General features: G+C 44.8%; 1 protein-coding gene across 1 annotated transcript in view; it reads right to left on the bottom strand.

Moving 5' to 3' along the window:
• Window positions 1-856: 856 nt before the first annotated feature.
• Window positions 857-19,922, bottom strand: part of cdc16 (cell division cycle 16 homolog (S. cerevisiae)) — a 64,495-nt gene continuing 45,429 nt past the window's right edge. The window contains exons 15-18 of the mRNA XM_038818255.1: window positions 11,876-11,937; window positions 4,936-5,071; window positions 4,485-4,575; window positions 857-1,425 (exon numbers count right to left, since the gene is read on the bottom strand). Coding sequence (XP_038674183.1) covers window positions 1,136-1,425; window positions 4,485-4,575; window positions 4,936-5,071; window positions 11,876-11,937 — 579 coding nt within the window. The 3' untranslated portion in view covers window positions 857-1,135. The remainder of the gene's footprint in view (window positions 1,426-4,484; window positions 4,576-4,935; window positions 5,072-11,875; window positions 11,938-19,922) is intronic.

Genomic DNA, 19,922 nt, shown 5'->3' on the forward strand with positions numbered 1-19,922 from the left:
CAGCCACACCCAACTGCGGATACAGTCTCCCGAAAAGCAGCAGATTTCACCTTTGCTGAAACTGAAGATGGTTTTCCCAAACTTAACAAATAACCTGTGCGTGGTATCTATCTGCTGGAATTAGCTCATAGGAGTTAAACATTATTGGATGTTGGTTGGAAAAAATGGAGTGCAGAGTTCAGGGAACATAGTTAGTTGGGAACTACGGCATAACTTCATGTAATACTGTGTGTGTATAGCCATCAGTGTGATTAAGTGCTGTGGTTTACTATAGTCCTTCTCGTCATGTCTTTTTTTCTTTTACGTAAAGAAATAATCTTTATTAATTGTTCATACAACGACTGGACTATTCCTCCCCGGTTCACATATTTTTCTCTCAGTTTCCCAAATTGAAAATATTCACCACTAAGAACCAGGGTTTGGATTTTGGGATACTCTCACATTTAACATCAGCAGGTTTCTGGACACGAATGTGTGCCCCACTACACCACGAGCTTTTATTTTCCAAAATAACCTTTGACGTGGCACCTTATCATTGCCCTCTGAAAAATCCAAGTACGTCTATTCACAGCGCATGTCAGTACTGCAAAGAACTCCAACAAATTGATTAAACGTGATTTCCATTTCACAAAACTACGCTAACTCTTCCTGATTACATTGAGTTATTCCAAGTGCTCAGCTATAGCCTCCGTAATGATTGATTGTCACACCTTCCCCACAATAGATGTCAAGCTCACTGGCCTGTGGTTTCATGTTTTCCGCCTCCCTCCCTTCTTGAATAGAGGGGTCACATTTACGACTGCTGGAACCCATCCAGAATCTAATGAATCTTGAACAAAGATGGAACAATGCAGAGTCCAAAATTATTTGAGGTTTTAATACAATGAAATAGCAACGCTTCAAAATATCACAATTATCTTTTACTCTGTAGGTGACCACAGGATCATTAAACTCTAATGAACCATCCCTTATATTTGTTTACTGCTACTGAAACATTGGTGGCGAGAGAGCAGCTCGATGTCTGCTGAATGTGCCCTGTCGCACCAACAGACAGTTACTGGATATCAGCATCACTCAGATTAATAAACTTGCCAAAGATGCGAGAATGGTCCTGGAACTCCCCGTTAAAAATTGCTCAGGTGCTGTGGTCAGACAAGGACGCCTCTAATATCATGTCACTTTCATTCATTTCCACCTCCGTGAAAAGTGAGGTGTCTTCAGGAGGAGCCCCAGCATTCGCCAATTTGCCCTGCTGGGGTGAGGCATCGAGGGCCATGATACCACTCTCTTCAAGAGGCGGTCTTTCCAACTCAGTATCGCACTCCCTCTCCTCCCAAGAGGGGTAAATCATTTTCCTGATCACTGGTGCCTTCATTGTTGACATGTCGAGCTCGTAACAGCCAAGTCTCTCCTTCAACTCCGTCCCTGCAATGAATGGAACATTGTGCTTTGAGGCAATGTTTTAAAAACATGCACTATTTGGATAGGTCATTTAAAGAGCCAGTACAGACACAATGTGCTGAATGGCCTCCTCCAGCTTGCTTTGTGGTTTTTTTTGGTTCCATCATTTAAACAGACAGAAGTTAAGATTTTCTATTATACACCTAAGTTTAATTTAAATATCAGTGGTCGGCACCTGTGGTTGTTGTGTCAGAAATTATAGTTCTTTGGGAAACTAGAGATGGGCAATAAATATCGGCCTTGCCAGTAAAGCCCATACCTCGACTAAACATGAAATGAGATGGTGCACCAAGAACTAGGTGCCTAGCCAGGTAACATTATTTGAAGAAGAGCTGGACATTCTTGCAGTGCCCTGGCTAGCATGAATCCCTCAACAATATCCAACTTTACCGCAGCTCCTGTTTCTATAGAAATATCACCTTTCTATCAGGTCCCGTCAGTAGGACAGCGGGTTGCACACCCTCTCGAGTCAGAAGATCGCAGGTTCAAGCCCCATTCCAGGATTTGAACCTATAATCCAGACTGACATACTCCCAGCACAGAACGAGGCAGCGCTGTACTTTCAGGGGTGACATGGAACCGAGGTCCCATCTTCCCCCGAGTTGGCAGCACTTAAAGAGGAGAGCGCCGCAGTGTCCCACAACTGCTCCTGAAACAGGCATTCTAGTCATTTATCACATTGGGATCTTGCTGTGCACAAACTGACTGTCGGGTTTTCTAGATCACAACAGTGACTACAATTCAAAAATTAATAGTTTTGAAAGCACTTTTGGGTGTCCTTAGGTTGTGAAAGGCTCCATTTAAATGTAACTTTCTCCTTTTGAACCTGGCATCACTAAGATAGATCAAACTCCAAGGCAAAAATAATGTTTTGATGAACTGGGCACAAAAACTGCTTCTTTATTGGGGCTCATTGAGGCTACAGTTCAAATACTGCACCACCGTTTCCATATCTATCATCAATGGGTCTTACCAAACCATCTAAACAGGCTCTGGAAATCGCGAGATGTGACACTGGAAGTCACCTCACAGACACCAATCTCCCAATCTCTCAGATTCAAAAGCAAAACAAAACCTTGATACGGTTTAAAAAGTCCGGGATAATCCCGGAAATTACAGGCCGGTGAGCCTTACGTCAGCGTTCAGGAAAGTACTGGAGAGGATTCTTCAAGACAGGATTTACTCCCATTTGGAAGTAAGTGGACGTATTAGTGAGAGGCAGCGTGGCTTTGTGAAGGGGAGGTCGCATCTCGCTAACTTGTTTGAGTTTTTGAGGAAGTGACAAAGATGATTGATGCAGGCAGGGCAGTGGATGTCATAATAGAATTTACAGTGCAGAAGGAGGCCACTTGGCCCATCGAGTCCGCACCGGCTCTTGGAAAGAGCACCCTACCCGAGGGCAACACCTCCACCGTATCCCCACAACCCAGTAACCCCACCCAACACCAAGGGCAATTTTTGGACACTAAGGGCAATTTAGCATGGCCAATCCACCTAACCTGCACATCTTTGGACTGTGGGAGGAAACCGGAGCACCCGGAGGAAACCCACGCACACACGGGGAGGATGTGCAGACTCCACACAGACAGTGACCCAGCCGGGAATCGAACCAGGGACCCTGGAGCTGTGAAGCAATTGCATTAACCACTATGGTACCGTGCTGCCAAAGTTGTTGTCCGTATGGACTTCAGTAAGGCCTTTGACAAGGTCGCTCATGGCAGACTTGTACAGAAGGTGAAGTCACACGGGATCAGAGGTGGGTTGGCAAGATGGATACAGAACTGGCTAGGTGATAGAAGGCAGAGAGTAGCAATGGAAGGGTGCTTTTCTAATTGGAGGGCTGTGACTAGTAGTGTTCCACAGGGATCAGTGCCGGGACCTTTGCTGTTCGTAGTATATATAAATGATTTGGAGGAAAATGTAACTGGTCTAATTAGCAAGTTTGTGGATGACACAAAGGTTGGTGGCATTGCGGATAGCGATGAGGACTGTCAGAGGATACAGCAGGATTTAGATCAGTTGGAGACTTGGACGTAGAGATGGCAGATGGAGTTTAATCTGAGGTAATGCATTTTGGAAGGTCTAATAAGCCAATGCTTATGTAGTTACATTGTATATATTGTGTTGCCCTATTATGTATTCTCATGTATTTTCTTGAATTCTGTTTAATTCCTTTTTCTTCCCACGTACTGAATGATCTGTTGAGCTGCTTGCAGAAAAATACTTTTCAATGTACCTCGGTACACGTGACAATAAACAAATCCAATCCAATCCAATCCTAATATAGATGGGAAATATACAGTAAATTGGCAGGCAGAGAGATCTGGGTGTACAGGTCTACAGGTCACTGAAAGTGACAACGCAGGTAGAGAAGGTAGTCAAGAAGGCATACAGCATGCTTGCCTTCATCGGCCGGGGCACTGAGTATAAAAATTGGCAAGTCATGCTGCAACTGTGTAGAACCTTAGTTAGGCCACACTTGGAACACAGTGATCAATTCTGGTCATTTCAGAAGGACGTGGAGGCTTTGGAGAGAGTACAAAAGAAGTTTACTAGGATGTTGCCTGGTATTAGCTATGAGGAGAGGTTGGATTAACATGATTTGTTCTCACTGGAACGATGGAGGTTGAGAGGCGACCTGATAGAAACCTACAGAATTATGAGGGGCATGGACAGAGGGATCGTCAGAAGCTTTTTCCCAGGGTGGAAGAGTCAATTACTAGGGGACATAGGTTTCAGGTGCGAGGGGCAAAGTTTAGTGGAGATGTGAGGGAGAAGCTTTTTTTACACAGAGGGTAGTGGGTATCTGGAACTCAATGCCAGAGGAGGCGGTGGAAGTGGGAACAATAGTGGCGTTTAAGGGAAATAAAGGGATACAAATAGAGGGACCCTGGAAGTGTAGGAGGTTTTAGTTTAGACGGGCAGCATGGTCAGTGCAGGCTTGGAGGGCTGAAGGGCCTGTTCCTGTGCTGTACCTTTCCTTGTTCTTTGTTCCACAGAAACATATTAAGAATGTCACTCACCAATATAGGCATCTGCATTCCCAATGTACATTTCTATGCAGTGTCCAAGCATCGTGACGGAAAAGGTATCATCTCTGCGCAGACCCAGGGCCTGAGAAACACAAAGAAATATCCAACACAAACCGTTTAATCTTCACGGAAGTGAAAATACATTTCCTTTTCTTAAAAAAGGTAGCTCCAGTAATTAACTGGTTTAAAATGTATGTTTGGTTGATGTTACAATGCAGTTATAAGCTAGAGAGAGAATGGGTCAAAGCAGATTTAGATAACTCCCTGACATAGAAGAGAATGTTACCATCAGACAAAGGAAACTCCCACCCTGTAATGCAATTCCCCATTTCAATAACGTTCAAGGGAAATGCAAAGAAAACATCACCTCCATCTATAATGGAGCTTGGAAGCAATTAGAATGGATTCAACGTGTGTGTTTCATATCTGAAGGTAACCATACCGTATGAAAATAGTTGATGGCGCTCTCAAAGTTGCCCATCAGGCTCAGCACGTAACCAATAACAGAATAGGTGCACGCATTCTGGGGAATGAGGACAAGAGCCTGGTGGTGATAGTCTAACGCTTCATCATATTTCCTGAAAGGAAAGCAAGGATTCAATTTGTTAAGGATTGCGGGATTAAGAATGACCCTGCTCTCACATAATAATCTTAATTTGATGCAGAAATTGAAGAGTTGCTAGCATCACAGAATCTTGGGACATCAGGCAGCCCATTATATCTGTGCAGAATCTTTGAAAGAGCTATCCAATTAATTGCACATTCCTGCTCTTTCTCTGTAATATTTATTTTCAAACATATATCCAATTGTCTTCTGAAAGTTATGAGTGAACTTGCTTCCATCGCCCTTGCAAATTCCAGATTACAACAGCTGTGTTTTTAAAAAAAAAAACAATCTTTCCTCTGGTTGTCAATCACCTTAAATCTGTTCCTCCGGTGACTGAGCTTCCGACTTTATCTAAACCATCTCTGCTCAGAGGAGATCAAACTCAGCTTCTCCAGTCTCTCCACATTAATGGACTCCCTCGGCCCTGGTGCCATTCCAGTCAATCTCCTCCGAAGCCTCTCCAAGGCCCTGACATTCTTACTGATCCTTACTAAACAGCAAAATCATCCAATCAAACTGCAGCAATCTGTCACCAAATTGGACACCATACTCCACAGGTGACCATTCTGATATCTTGGGCCTGCCGATGTAGCTGTTTGTACATCAGTTAAACATAAAGGACTGGCTTGGTGATTTAGTTCATTTGTGACAGAGTTCCAAACAAAAATAAATCTATTGTTCTGCTAAGTGATTTACGTTAGAACATAGAACAGTACAGCACAGAACAGGCCCTTCGGCCCTCGATGTTGTGCCGAGCAATTATCACCCTACTCAAACCCACGTATCCACCCTATACCCGTAACCCAACCTCCCCCCAACCTTACTTTTTAGGACACTACGGGCAATTTAGCATGGCCAATCCACCTAACCCGCACATCTTTGGACTGTGGGAGGAAACCGGAGCACCCGGAGGAAACCCACGCACACACGGGGAGAACGTGCTGACTCCGCACAGACAGTGACCCAGCCGGGAACCGAACCTGGGACCCTGGAGCTGTGAAGCATTTATGCTAACCACCATGCTACCGTGCTGCCCAAAAGTTTTATCAAAAGATGCACTATTTCTAGGTATGATTAGAAAGGTTTAATGGAAACTGATAACCCAAATTAATAATAAGGATTCTTAATACTAAAGCACTTGATAAAAGAGCAGCCAATTACCACACTCATCTGAGTGTCTGTTGACAATTAGTGAAAATCCTAATTAGTGCCACGTGCTTACTGTTAAACAGCAACATCATCCAATCAAAGAGCAGTAAACTTCACAACCATCCCTGCACTCTGATGAGGATTAAAAATTGATGAGGATTAGGAGTCGATGAGATGTTGATGCTGTGAAAGATTGAATATGGTGTTTATAACCAGCAGCCAATTTCGACATCCAAAAAAACAGGCCAGAATTTTCCAACCGTTGGAATTTCCTGTTCCTGCCAGCAGCAGATTCCCGCCTGCTGATTTCCCGGCAGCATGGCGTGACTTAATTGGGAAATCCCATTGACAAGCAGCAGGGAGAGAGAATTCCCCCCCTCCCCACTAGCGAACGGCACGCTGCCGGGAAACACATGGCTGGGGGGATCCGAGAATCCAGCTCAGAGTCTAATTAAAACAGACGGCAGAGAGCTCCCTCCACTTTGTTTGTATGTACTATAGACAATATTGCCGATATGGTGTACTATAGACAATATTGCCGATATGGTGTACTATAGACAATATTGCTGATATGGTGTACTATAGACAATATTGCCGAGATTGTGTACTATAGACAATATTGCCGATATGGTGTACTATAGACAATATTGCCGATATGGTGTACTATAGACAATATTGCCGATATGGTGTACTATAGACAATATTGCCGATATGGCGTACTGTAGACAATATTGCCAAGATTGTGTACTATAGACAATATTGCCGATATGGTGTACTATAGACAATATTGCCGATATTGTGTACTATAGACAATATTGCTGATATGATGTACTACAGATAATATTGCCGATATGGTAGCGTGTTACACATTTTGATGGAAATTTATACCGGCATTCTTTAAATGTAATAATCCGGATTTTCACCACCTTGCGGGGGGGGGGGGGGGGTTAATATATAGGCAGTGTGCACGTCTGCATAATCTCACCGTGCACCATTTCAGTCTCTGCATTCCGGATATTCTGCGAGTGTCTCATTGAGATTTTGAAGTTGCAGTCTGATGATATCAGACTCTGATGACATATTAGCTTTGCGACACACGATCGGTGTGTTTAAAGAAACCCAGCACTAAGTAGCGAATAATCTCAGATAACAAACACAGGTCATTCTTTCTTTAAATAAAAGTCTGCCTGTGGGCGAAGAGCGCATCACACTTTCTGCTAAATCCTCATTGCCAAGCAGGAGTCGGGCTTGGTGTATTGAACTGAGATCAAGGAGCACATGCCAGTTCCTCACCTATCTGGTTAAAACCGAGGACAGCATTTCACATCACTGCTGTCCCAAGGCAAATTTCCGAAATCGCAATGAATGGGTTCACTTAGATGTTCAGGTAAGTTTCCATTTGATCTCTACCAATACCATTCTACCTTTTGTAGCCAGATCCTAGATCAGGTCCTGTGTAATGACACAGGAATAATTAATGATCTCATAGTTAGGGATCCTCTCGGAAGGAGTGATCACACTATGGTTTAACTTAAAATACAGAAGATGGGCAAGAAGGTAAAATCCAATACCAGTGTCTTGTGCTTAAACAAAGGAGATTACAATGGGATGATGGAGGAGTTGGCTAAGGTAGACTGGGAGCAAAGGCTTTGTGGTGGGACAATTGAGTAAGTGTAGAGGACTTTGTTTTTTTAAAATATTTTTTATTCTCCTCCTTTTTCACATTTTCTCCCAAATTTACACCCAACAATAAACAATAATCAGTAACGAATGTAATGTCAATTCCCATATCAATAACAATAATCCCATCCTCCCACCAAACCCCAGACATTGGCCCGCATGTTAACATAAACAAATGACAAAAAGGAATCAGGAATCCCCCATAGTCACCATTAACACATTGTCCCCCTCCCCCCCAACCCCCAATGTTCAATGTGATCCAATTCTCGAAAGTGCATAATGAATAATGCCCGTGAATTGTAGAACCCACCCATCCTTCCCCTCAGTTCAAATTTGACCTTTTCAAGAATTCCAGCAAGTCCCCCGCCACCCCAGGGTGGAGAGGTTGTTCTCCACCCTAACAGAATCCACCTTCGGGCGATCAACGAGGAGATGGCTACAACATCTGACTCCACGTCCGTGTCCGACACCCCGAATATGGCCTCCCGAGGGCCGGGGTCCATGTGCACCACTTTAGAGATTACCCCAAAAACTTCCTTCCAGTAATCCTCCAGCTTTGGACAGGACCAAAACATATTAACGTGGTTTGCGGGGCCTCCCCCGCAACGTTCACACACATCTTCTACCGCCTCAAAGAGCATGGCCAATCCACCTAACCCGCACATCTTTGGACTAATATAATATAAAAACAGATAGCAAAAAATGGCTACAAATATATATAAAACTAAAAAGAGTGGTTACGGTAAACATTGGTCCTTCAGAGGATGAGAAAGGGGATTTAATTAAAAAAAAAAAAAAATTTAGTGTACCCAATTCATTTTTTCCAATTAAGGGGCAATTTAGCGTGTTCAATCCACCTTCCCAGAACATCTTTGGGTTGTGGGGGTGAAACCCACGCAAACACAGGGAGAATGTGCAAACTCCACACGGACAGTGACCCAGAGCTGGACCTGGGACTTCGGCGCCGTGAGGCAGCAGGGCTAACCCACTGCGCCACCATGCTGCCTGAAAGGGGATTTAATAATGGGAAGTGAGGAAATGGCCGAGGCATTGAACAGGTATTTTGTGTTGGTCTTCATAGTGGAAGACACAAATAACATGCCAATAATTGATGGCAAGGAGGCTATGGCAGGTGAGGACCTAGAAACAATCATTATCACTAAGCAGGTAGTGTTAGGCAAGCTAATGTGGCTAAAGGTAGACAAGTCTCCTGGCCCTGATGGAATGCATCCCAGGGTACTAAATGAGATGGCAGAAGAATAGCAAATGCGCTCGTGGAATTTACCAAAATTAACTGGGGCAGTTCCAGCAGATTGGAAAATGGCAAATAATAATCTTTGTTGTCACATGGAGGCTTACATTAACACTGCAATGACGTTACTGTGAAAAGTCCCTCGTCGCCCACATTCCGGCACTTGTTCGGGTACACAGAGGGAGAATTCAGAATGTCCAATTCACCTAACAAGCATGTCTTTCGGGACTTGTGGGAGGAAACCGGAGCACCCGGAGGAGACCCACGCAGACACGGAGAGAACGTGCAGACTCCTCACAGACAGTGACCCAAGCCGGGAATCGAACCTAGGACACTGGTGCTGTGAAGCAACAGTGCTAACCACTGTACTACCGTGTTGCCCATTGATGTGCGCCACAGTGGAAACAATGTCCCTGGTTCTATCTTATCTATTCCCTTCATAATTTTATATGTTTCCATAAGAGCCCCTCCTCATTCTTCTAAATTCCAATGAGTATAGTCCAGTTTACTCAGTCGCTCCTCATAAGCCAATCCTCTCAACCCTGGAATCAACCTAATGAATCTCCTCTGCACCCCACCAGTGCCAGAACATCCTTTCTCAAGTAAGACCAAAAAAGGAGGTAGAGAAAAGGCGAGTAACTATAGGCCAGTTAGCTTAACTTCTGTAGTGGGGAAAATGCTTAAATCAATCATCAAGGAAGAAATAGCGAGACATCTGGATGGAAATTGTCCCATTGGGCAGGCACAGCATGGGTTCATGACAGGCAGGTCATGTATAATTAATTTATTGGAATTCTTTGAGGACATTACGAGCGCGGTGGACAATGGGGAACCAGTGGGTGTGGTGTATCTGGATTTCCAGAAGGCATTCGACAAGGTGCCACACAAAAGGCTGCTGCATAAGATAATGGTGCATGGCATTATGGGTAATGTATTAGCATGGATAGGGCATTGGTTAACTAACAGAAATCAACGAGTGCGGATATATGGGTGTTTTTCTGGTTGGCGATCAATGGCTAGCGGTGTGCCTCAGGGATCAGTTTTGGGACTGCAATTGTTTACAATTCACACAGATGTTTTGGACTTGGGGACCAAGTGCAAATGTGTCAAAGTTCACAGTTGACACTATGATGAGTGGTAGCGCAAAGTGTGCAGAGGACGCTGAGAATCTGCCAAGGGATATAGATAGTTTGGGTGAGTGGGCAAGGATCTGGCAGATAGAGTACAATGTTGGTAAATGTGAGGTCATCCCATTTGGTAGGAATAACAGCAAAATGGACTATTATTTAAATGGTAAAAAATTGCAGCATGCTGGTTTGCAGAGGGACCTGGGTGTCCTTGTGCATGAATCGCAAAAAAGTTGGTTTGCAGGTGCAGCAGGTAATTAAGAAGGCAAATGGAATGTTGTCCTTCATTGCTGGAGGGATGGAGTTTAAAAACAGGGAGGTTATGTTGCAGCTGTATAGGGTGCTGGTGAGGCCACACCTGGAGCACTGTGTACAGTTTTGGTCTCCTTACTTGAGAAAGGATGTATTGGCACTGGAGGGGGTACAGAGGAGATTCATCAGGTTCATTCCGGAGTTGAGAGGATTGGCTTAACTTCTGTAGTGGGGAAAATGCTTAAATCAATCATCAAGGAAGAAATAGCGAGACATCTGGATCAGAGACAACTGATCCCTGAGAGACTGAGTAGACTGGGACTATACTTATTGGAATTTAGAAGAATGAGGGGATTCTTATAGAAACATATAAAATTATGAAGAGAATAGAGAGGATAGAAGCATGGAGGTTGTTTCCACTGGTGGGTGAAACTAGAACTCGGGGGCATAGCCTCAAAATAACGGGGAGTAGATTTAGGGCTGAGTGGAGGAGGAACCTCTTCACCCAAAGGCTTGTGAACCTGTGGAATTCCTTGCCCAATGTAGCAGTTGAGGCTTCCTCGTTGAATGATTTTAAAGCAAAGATAGATTTTTGAACAGCGAAGGAATAAAAGGTAAGCGGGCCGGAAAGTGGAGCTGAGTGCACAATAAGATCAGCCATGACCTCACTGAATGGTGGAGCAGGCTCGAGGGGCCAGACGGCCTACTCCTGCACCTAGTTCTTATGAAATAGTTAAAACATAATTGGAGACGCACAGGTATCCTCAAAGGTGAGGTTTGTGGTGTGAGTGGTGTGTGTGGTGTAAATGTCTGCGTGGTGTGAGGTGTGTGCGAGGTGAGTATGAGGTGCGCGTGAGGTGAGGCGTGAGGTGAGGTGAGCGTGAGGTGAGGTGTGAGGTGAGCGTGAGATGAGCGTGAGATGAGCGTGAGACATATCGATATAATACAATCAGGTAGTACAAGAGACCCTTCAGTCCACAGTGCCTCTTTGAAAGAATTATCTGATTAACAACCCCCCCCCCCCGCTTACTCCCCACTGCCCTGTATTTTTTCTTCCTTTTTAAGTTGATGGCCAAGTCAAGTTTGAAAGTTAAAAATATAATGACAATTCTTCCCCTACTGCCTAACTCCGTGATTAATGTATTCTACAATATGATAAAGCAAAGAAACTCAACTTTATTCTCTGGATACAAGTTCTTTACCGTGAATGACAACCATATAACAGACCATCAGAGCAAGTGAGGCAAAGAGACATTTATTTGGGCGAACTGGAATCCCATCTGAACACTATGTTTTGGCAAAGATCAACACTTACTTGAGTTTTCGGCACACATGTCCCAGATTATTCATTAATGGTTCCCATTTATCAACAGTTACCTGCAAAACAAAACAAGTCAAACCGTAACACATCCAAAACTTTCAAACGTCAAGGTGCGTGCTCAGACACGTGGAGTGAGGAAGCTTTGGCCTGGAATTTCCCATCTGGATGCAGCTCAAACCATATAAACTAATTGGAGGAAGTGTGCTGAAAGAACCCAGGCTTCCAATGGTCAGATCATTAGAATATCTTTCCACATTCTCACCACTCTCCAGGTAAAGATCTTTCTCCTGAATTCTTTATTGAATTTATTAGTGACCATCTCCTTAGGTACAGGGTTGGTGTCAGAGGACAGGAGAATTGCAAATCTTACACCTTGGGCGTGATAACAAACCCAGCAAGTATGGCTCAGTCAGTTTAGCCTTGGAGATGGGAAAGGTTTCAGAATGATCATTTGCACAAAATGTACAATTGTTTGGGCAAATGTAGATGAATTAAGGAAAGACAGCAAAGATTTGTTAAAGAGAAAGAGTCTTTTTTTTGACAGAGGGTTAAGCCGTTCTGGGGCTGGTTTAGCTCACCTGGGGCTGGTTTAGCTCACCTGGGGCTGGTTTAACACACCTGGGGCTGGTTTAGCACACCTGGGGCTGGTTTAGCACACCTGGGGCTGGTTTAGCATACCTGGGGCTGGTTTAGCACACCTGGGCTAAATCTCTGGCTTTTAAAGCAGACCAAGGCAGGCCAGCAGCACGGTTCAATTCCCGTACCAGCCTCCCCAAACAGGCGGCGGAATTTGGCGACTAGAGGCTTTTCACAGTAACGTCATTGAAGCCTACTCGTGACAATAAGCGATTTTCATTTAATTTTCATTTCATGTATACATACATTTCAGAAAGGGTTTAAATGCCACATAATAGATTTGTCAACACAGTTAAAATCCATGGAGTGACAGGAACTTGAGTAACTGCAAACAGAACAGTTCAGACTGGAGGAAGATATACAGGGGCGTTCCCCATTAGTCAGTACTCGGACCAATGCTCTGTCTAGATCTATCTGGGTGCACAGGGCACAATTCCAAAAGTTATCGATGAACAAAACTTGGAGGTACTATGAACTGAGAGGTTTAGTGTTAGATTTTAGGAGGACAGAGGCTGATGCAATGGATGTTCACTTGGCAGATTAAAGTTAATGCAGACAAGTGTGAAGTGACCCACTTTAAGAGGAAGAACAAAGAGAGGCAATATTTATTAAGGTCATGGCTCTAATGAGGCTGCGGGGGCAATGGGAGCCTGGATTATAGGTGCACAGATCAATAACGATGGTGGGAAATAGTTGCGAAAGTGGTTAATAAAACATACAGACTCTGGGCTTTAGAAACAGAGACGGGGCTAGATCCTCCGTTTCAGGGACTAAGTCCCCAGGCCGTTGTGAAAACGGTGGTCATTTACGCCAGGATAATTGGCTTCAAAAGGCCACAGATTCATAGCCTTGCAGGGGGCTAGTAGGCAGCTGTTGTGGAGCTCGCAGCTCCAGCTGCTGATACGGCCCCCTGCACTTCCGGGCCCGAGGCCGCGCATGTGCTGGGCGGCGGCCTCCAGCGGCCACGCCGTGCTCCATGGCGGACTCAGACCGCGGACCTGGACCAGCAAAATAGTGCCCCGCGCCGGCCGTTCGCCCGACCCGAACCGTCCGCACACACAGCCCCCAGTCCCGAATGAGGCCCTCCCTGCCCGCCGATCGGCCCTCCCTCGACTGCGGCAGCCCCGGACTGAATCCACAGCCGCCACGCGGGTATCACGGACGGTGGGATCATGAGTGGTCCACGCTGTCGGGAATTTGGCCGGTCGGGGACGGAGAATAGCGGGAAGGACCTCAGGCAATGGCCTGAGGCGGTGGATAATCGGCGCCGCGTACTCCCAGAGTATGCCGCTTCTCCGGGGGGGGGTGAATCACGGAACCGGCGCCGGTCCTGAATTCGTGCGGGAAACTGAATTCTCTGCTCTGTCGCCGAACACGATTTCAGCGTCAGGGTGCTGAAAAAACACAACTTTTCAAAAACATTGGAGCAGTGTGTCCAATTCTGCGCCATGCTTTTAAGGATGTGAAAGCATTAGAGAGGGTGTAGAAAAACATTCACTGACTGGTTCAGGAATGATGAACTTCAGCGAACTAGATAGACTAGTGGGGCTGGAAGCTGGTCTTTCAGTAGAAGGGAGGGTTGAAGTATTGAAAATCATGAGAGGTGTAGGCAGAGTAGATTTGGGGAAAAAGCGGATTCCTTTAGCAGAAAGGCTGGGAATCAGAGGACACAGAATTGAGGTGGATGGCAAAAGAACCAAAAGCAGACGGGAAGATAAATAGTTTTTTTTTTTTTTTTACAGTGAGTATTCAGGGCCTGGAATGCACTGCCCGGCAGTGTGGAGATGACAATTCAATCTCGGTTCTCAAAACAGAGATGTTTTGCAGATAAATATAGATGAAGGAATGAGGAAGGAAAAATCGTTGGCTGTGGGATGATTTTGGCCAGCATGAATTGCTATGAAAAATATAGTCAGAGTCACTAAGGTTTAAGAATTAGCCATTCCACCCATCAAGTCCACACTCTGTAGTGTACACTCCACACTCCCTGGCTCTATCCCCATTTCCCTGCAAGTTTATTTCCCTCAAAGTGCCCATCCAATTTCCTTTTGAAATCGTGCATCTTTTCCACACCCTCCAACCTATGAAGCAGCAAGTTCCAGGCCATTACCACTGGCAGTATAAAGAACATTCTTCCTTACATCTTCAATGCCTTTAGTTAAACCTTTGTTATTTTAGGATGTCAAGTCTTTCCTCAGCCAGTTTAAGACTTTTATAGGTTAGTGTCTTGAATATAGGAAAGAGGAGTAACCCCTTGGGTTACTTCACAATCCAACTAGACCATGGCTGACCATTTATCTCAATGTCATTGTACCGCACTATTCCCGTACCCGTGGATGTCTTTAATATCTAGAAATCTGTCAATGCCTGTCTCGAACATGCTCAATGACTGAGCTTCCACAGCCCACTGGGGTAGAGAATTCCAAAGATTCACCATTCACGAGTGATGAGATTCCTCCTCATCTCAGTTCTAAATGGGCTGCCTCCGTAGGAGCATCATTCCCTCGATCTTCAGAGTGCGGTGTCAAGACTTCTAGCAATTTAGAGGTGAGGAGATTGACTACTATGGCAGGCTGGTGATTTTTCACTGCAAGCTTTCTGGATAATCACGTGTGCAGCGAGTATCACCAGTTGCTTGAGCTGAAGTTTTAATTTTCATAGTTTGAGAAGCTGCTGGGAGCACAGCAGCGTATCTGGGATTCTGAGCTTCCCATCACATCGACTCCAGGAGGCAGTCAGTCCACATCGACTCCAGGAGGCAGTCAGTCCACATCGGCTCCAGGAGGCCACTCATCAGGTCCGATGAAATGTCATCAACCTAAAATGTTAACTCTGATTCTCTCGATGGCCGGGAATGTGGCGCAGTGGTTAGCACTGCTGCCTCATGGCGCAAGGACCCTGGTTCGATCCCGGGTCACTGTCCGTGTGGAGTTTGCACATTCTCCCCGTATTTGCATGGGTCTCACCCCCACAATCCAAAGATGTGCAGGGGAGGTGGATTGGCCACACTAAATTGCCCCTTAATTGGAAAAAAAAATTAATTTGGAACTCTAAAATTTTTATTTTTTTAAAAACTCTGATTCTCTCTATATTGATGCCAAGTATTTCCAACAGTTTTGGCTTTTATTCAAGAGGGCGTCACGGTCGCACAGTGGTTAGCACTGTCTGTGCAGAGTCTGCACGTTCTCCCAGTATCTGGGTGGGTTTCTCCGGGTGCTCCGGTTTCCTCCCACAAGTCCTGAAAGACGTGCTTGTTGGGTGAATTGGACATTCTGAATTCTCCCTCAGTGTACCCAAACAGACGCCAGAACGTGGCGACTAGGGACTTTTCACAGTAACTTCCTTGCAGTGTTAATGTTAGCCTATTTGTGACAATAAAGATTAATATAAAAGAAACGTACTGTGAGGAATGATAGTATTTCAAGTATGTACATCTTAATGTATATGGTGCACCAATTCTCAAAAGCCTTCCCACACCTTCATTATAACAAAGAATCAGTATTTAGCAATGTCATGTGTGACAGGAATCTATTAACCTGTTTCCGTGACGGCAATGTGCAGATGACTTGCAGAATTGCAACAGGGAAATGAATGGGTGTGGTAAACCAATTTGTTCTCCCTTCTTCTGCACATGATTTGAATAACAAACTCACATATGGAAACTACCAGAGAACAAAGGAAAATTATGCTTGAATGTTATAGATATCTTCCCTATTCCCCTGTGCACAGCAGCACAGTGGTTAGCACAGTGGCTTCACAGCTCCAGGTTAGATACCTGGCTTGGGTCACTGTCTGTGCGGAGTCTGCACGTTCTCCCGTGTCTGCGTGGGATTCCTCTGGGTTCTCCGGTTTCCTCCCACAGTCCAAAGATGTGCAGGTTAGGTCAATCGACCATGCTAAATTACCTTTAGATTAGGTGTGGTTACTGGGATAGGGTGGAAGATGTGGGCTGAAGTCGGCTGCTCTTTCCAAGAGTCGGTGCAGACTTGATGGGCTGAATGGCCTCCTTTTGCACTGTAAATTCTATGATTCTATAAATAAAATCTACAGTGTAGTTAGCACAATTTTATCTACTGAGAAGAATACAGTCGTTTGGCAATAAAGAACTTGAGCATTGCTGAAAAATAAAGGAGACAAGTTGTTAAAGTTTTTCATGAATTCATCAGTTTAGACACTAGAAAGGGACCAACAATTCATACTGCACGAGCAAAGGGTGCTGATTGTTTGGCAAGTCGACTGATTGGTTGAGGTGTTGCCATGGAGAATGTGCTGGGGAATTACTGTCCCCCACCCCCCACCCCCCCAGGCGCCTGCCCTGATGAATGGAAGATGAAAATCTTGGCCAGCGTGCCTCTTTCCTTCAGCAACACTCAAAACACAGTCTTTCTCTGTCTCAGTCCAACTGTGGAACTTTGTCCTCAAACCCTGTGCCTCACCCCTATTTGATAATCTTTTATACACAAGGAAACAAAATACAATGGAGCCATCTATTCAGGTGCTTCTGATCAAAGGTGTTGACAGGGTAGATAGAGTGAGGGTCCAGAACAAAGAGCAAAATTAGAGTTGAACCATTCATGGGTGAAATAAAAACAGAAAATGCAGGAGAAATTGCTGGATTTTTACAGCATTTTTGTTTTTACATCACGCCTGAATGAAACCAAAATACCGCAAACGCTGGAAATCTGATATCAGGAAGCACTTTTTCACATAAAGTGGGGTGGCATCCCGGAACTCTTGCGGCTTACCTTCAAAGAGCTGTTCAGGCCGGGAACCAAGTTGACAATTTTAAAACTGAGGTTGATAGATATTTTTTGGGAAAGGATATTAGACGGCTACAGGGTTAAGAAACAAAACAGCCCTCATCTAATTAAATGAAGGAACAAACTCCAGACGCTCTGTACCTATACGAGAGGTAAAATAGGAGCTATCTGCCTTCAAAGTAGAAAACAGAAGTTTGAGACATGCTTCAGGCAAAGGCCGGTTGATTGATTTGTGATACTTGCCGTCTATTCAAAGTGCCAATTAAACTATACATGATCTAGTTGTTGATGTCAAATCGGAATTTGAAAACTGAGAATGAGTTTTGTTGGGGAAGGGAATGAAGGGTAAGGAAGCAAGACAAGGAATTGGAATTAAGTCAAGATCAATCATGAATGCTCGAACAGACTTGAGGGCTGAATGGCCTCATCCAGCTTTTGGAAGCCCTCAAGCAAGCTTTCAACAGCCTCTCATGGCCCCTTCGCCAAAGGTCAGCCATCTGCTCTTTGCCTACCACTGTCTCAAGGTGTTATTCAATGGATTGGATTGGATTGGATTTGTTTATAGTCACGTGTACCGAGGTACAGTGAAAAGTATTTTTCTGCGAGCAGCTCAACAGATCATTAAATACATGGGAAGAAAAGGGAATAAAAGAAAATACATAATAGGGCAACACAACATATACAATGTAACTACATAAGCACTGGCATCGGATGAAGTATACAGGGTGTAGTGTTAATGAGGTCAGTCCATAAGAGGGTCATTTCGGAGTCTGGTGACAGTGGGGAAGAAGCTGTTTTTGAGTCTGTTCGTGCGTGTTCTCAGACTTCTGTATCTCCTGCCCGATGGAAGAAGTTGGAAGAGTGAGTAAGCCGGGTGGGAGGGATCTTTGATTATGCTGCCCGCTTTCCCCAGGCAGCGGGAGGTGTAGATGGAGTCAATGGATGGGAGGCAGGTTCGTGTGATGGACTGGGCGGTGTTCACGACTCTGAAGTTTCTTGCGGTCCTGGACCGAGCAGTTGCCATACCAGGCTGTGATGCAGCCAGATAGGATGCTTTCTATAATGCATCTGTAATGTTCGGCCACACCAAATAATAAGCACCAGATAATAAGCACCAGGTGTTACTATAACCGTACCAGAGTGTTCCCTGCATCAAGCAGCCAAGAACATTTCTTAACTCTCACAATTTATCAAATTAATTATTCAGCTCTGCAGAAACATGAGATGTCATCAGTGAATACACCAAATCGTTTAATAATCTGTAACGAGTCCATTATATTCCTGTGGCAACCATACAACTGGGTCACAGCCAAACTATTTCCGACTATAGCTGGCTCTCGCGACCCATGCCACGTTAACAACAGATTCTCCAAGGTTACTTTTTAAAAAATGTCACACACATTGTTCTGTATTATTAAATGTAAAAATTATAAATTAGCTGCTGTTTCATTCTAAAGGACAGCTCTATCCTGACATCTTGCCAAAGGATGTAACTCAGGATTATCTTATATCTACACACCCATCGTTTGCTTTTGGATAATTGTAGGCGAGGGCCGGAAGGATTAACAGGCTCAATATTACGCAGTTTTAACAATATCATGTTCACTCTTTTGAAATCTAACATGACCTAGGTAGGATATTAATTTAAAAACTACCACTTGAGAAACAGGAGCCCTAATTGCTGAACCACCGATCAGACAGAATGCCTGTCAGTACCGTTTCCCAGGTAAACAGACTGAAAACATGGTTTAAAAAACACAATGCTGGGCACAGCCCAGCTGACCAATATGCAAAACCTTGTCGACACGTTCCATTCTGTACAACTGCAACATTTTACCGGCTCCTGTCTACACGAGCAGAGTTTAGATGCCAGCTAATGCCACCCTTGGCGAACAATTGAAGACCCGATAAAGGTAGATGTTAAAGTCCTTGCGGTACAGGAACCAAGTTAGATGATTGAGCCCGTGTAGCCAGGGACGAGTACCTGGGAAGAGGGGTTGGATAGCAGCGGGGGAAGTGATGAAAGAAAAGAAGCATTTTGAAGGGCAAGAGCCTATGGTGTGGAGAGACAATTGGCAAGTGGAGGGAGTGGACACAGGGGCTGGTAGGGGTGGAGGAGACTGTGTGTCCGGGTTAACTGAGAGAACGATAAAAGGGCACGGGGGGGGTTTGTTAGTGACACACTGAATTCAAAAATAACACAGATCCCGACGCTGAACACAGCCGCAGGAAATGCCACCCAAAGAGAATTTTACAGGTCTCTAACTGCAAAGTGCCTCAACGACACGGTGGCCCAGAGAAAAGCCACGGCAGCGGCTTCTAAATCAGCCTCATGTGGTCATATACAGTACTGCAGTGAGAATTTACCCAGGCAGAAACCCCCAAAAATGGGCAGGCCACCTTTCAGCGACCCATTTCACACCATCCTGCGACCCACCCGCAGGTTGTGAGCCACACTTTGCAAAACACTGGTCTAAATGCAGCAATCTGAACGACCCAAGACAGGAGGCATTATTCCAATCTCTCTGAGAATAGGTCATTTCGATGCAATAACCGAAGTAGAAAGATTAGATTGTGCCGTGGTTCCGAGGGAAGAGAAATAAAAATTACAATAGTTTTGCAGCAGTGAATTCAAATTCGCAACA

Source organism: Scyliorhinus canicula, chromosome 14, assembly GCF_902713615.1.
Source record: "Scyliorhinus canicula chromosome 14, sScyCan1.1, whole genome shotgun sequence".
NCBI lineage: Eukaryota > Metazoa > Chordata > Chondrichthyes > Carcharhiniformes > Scyliorhinidae > Scyliorhinus > Scyliorhinus canicula.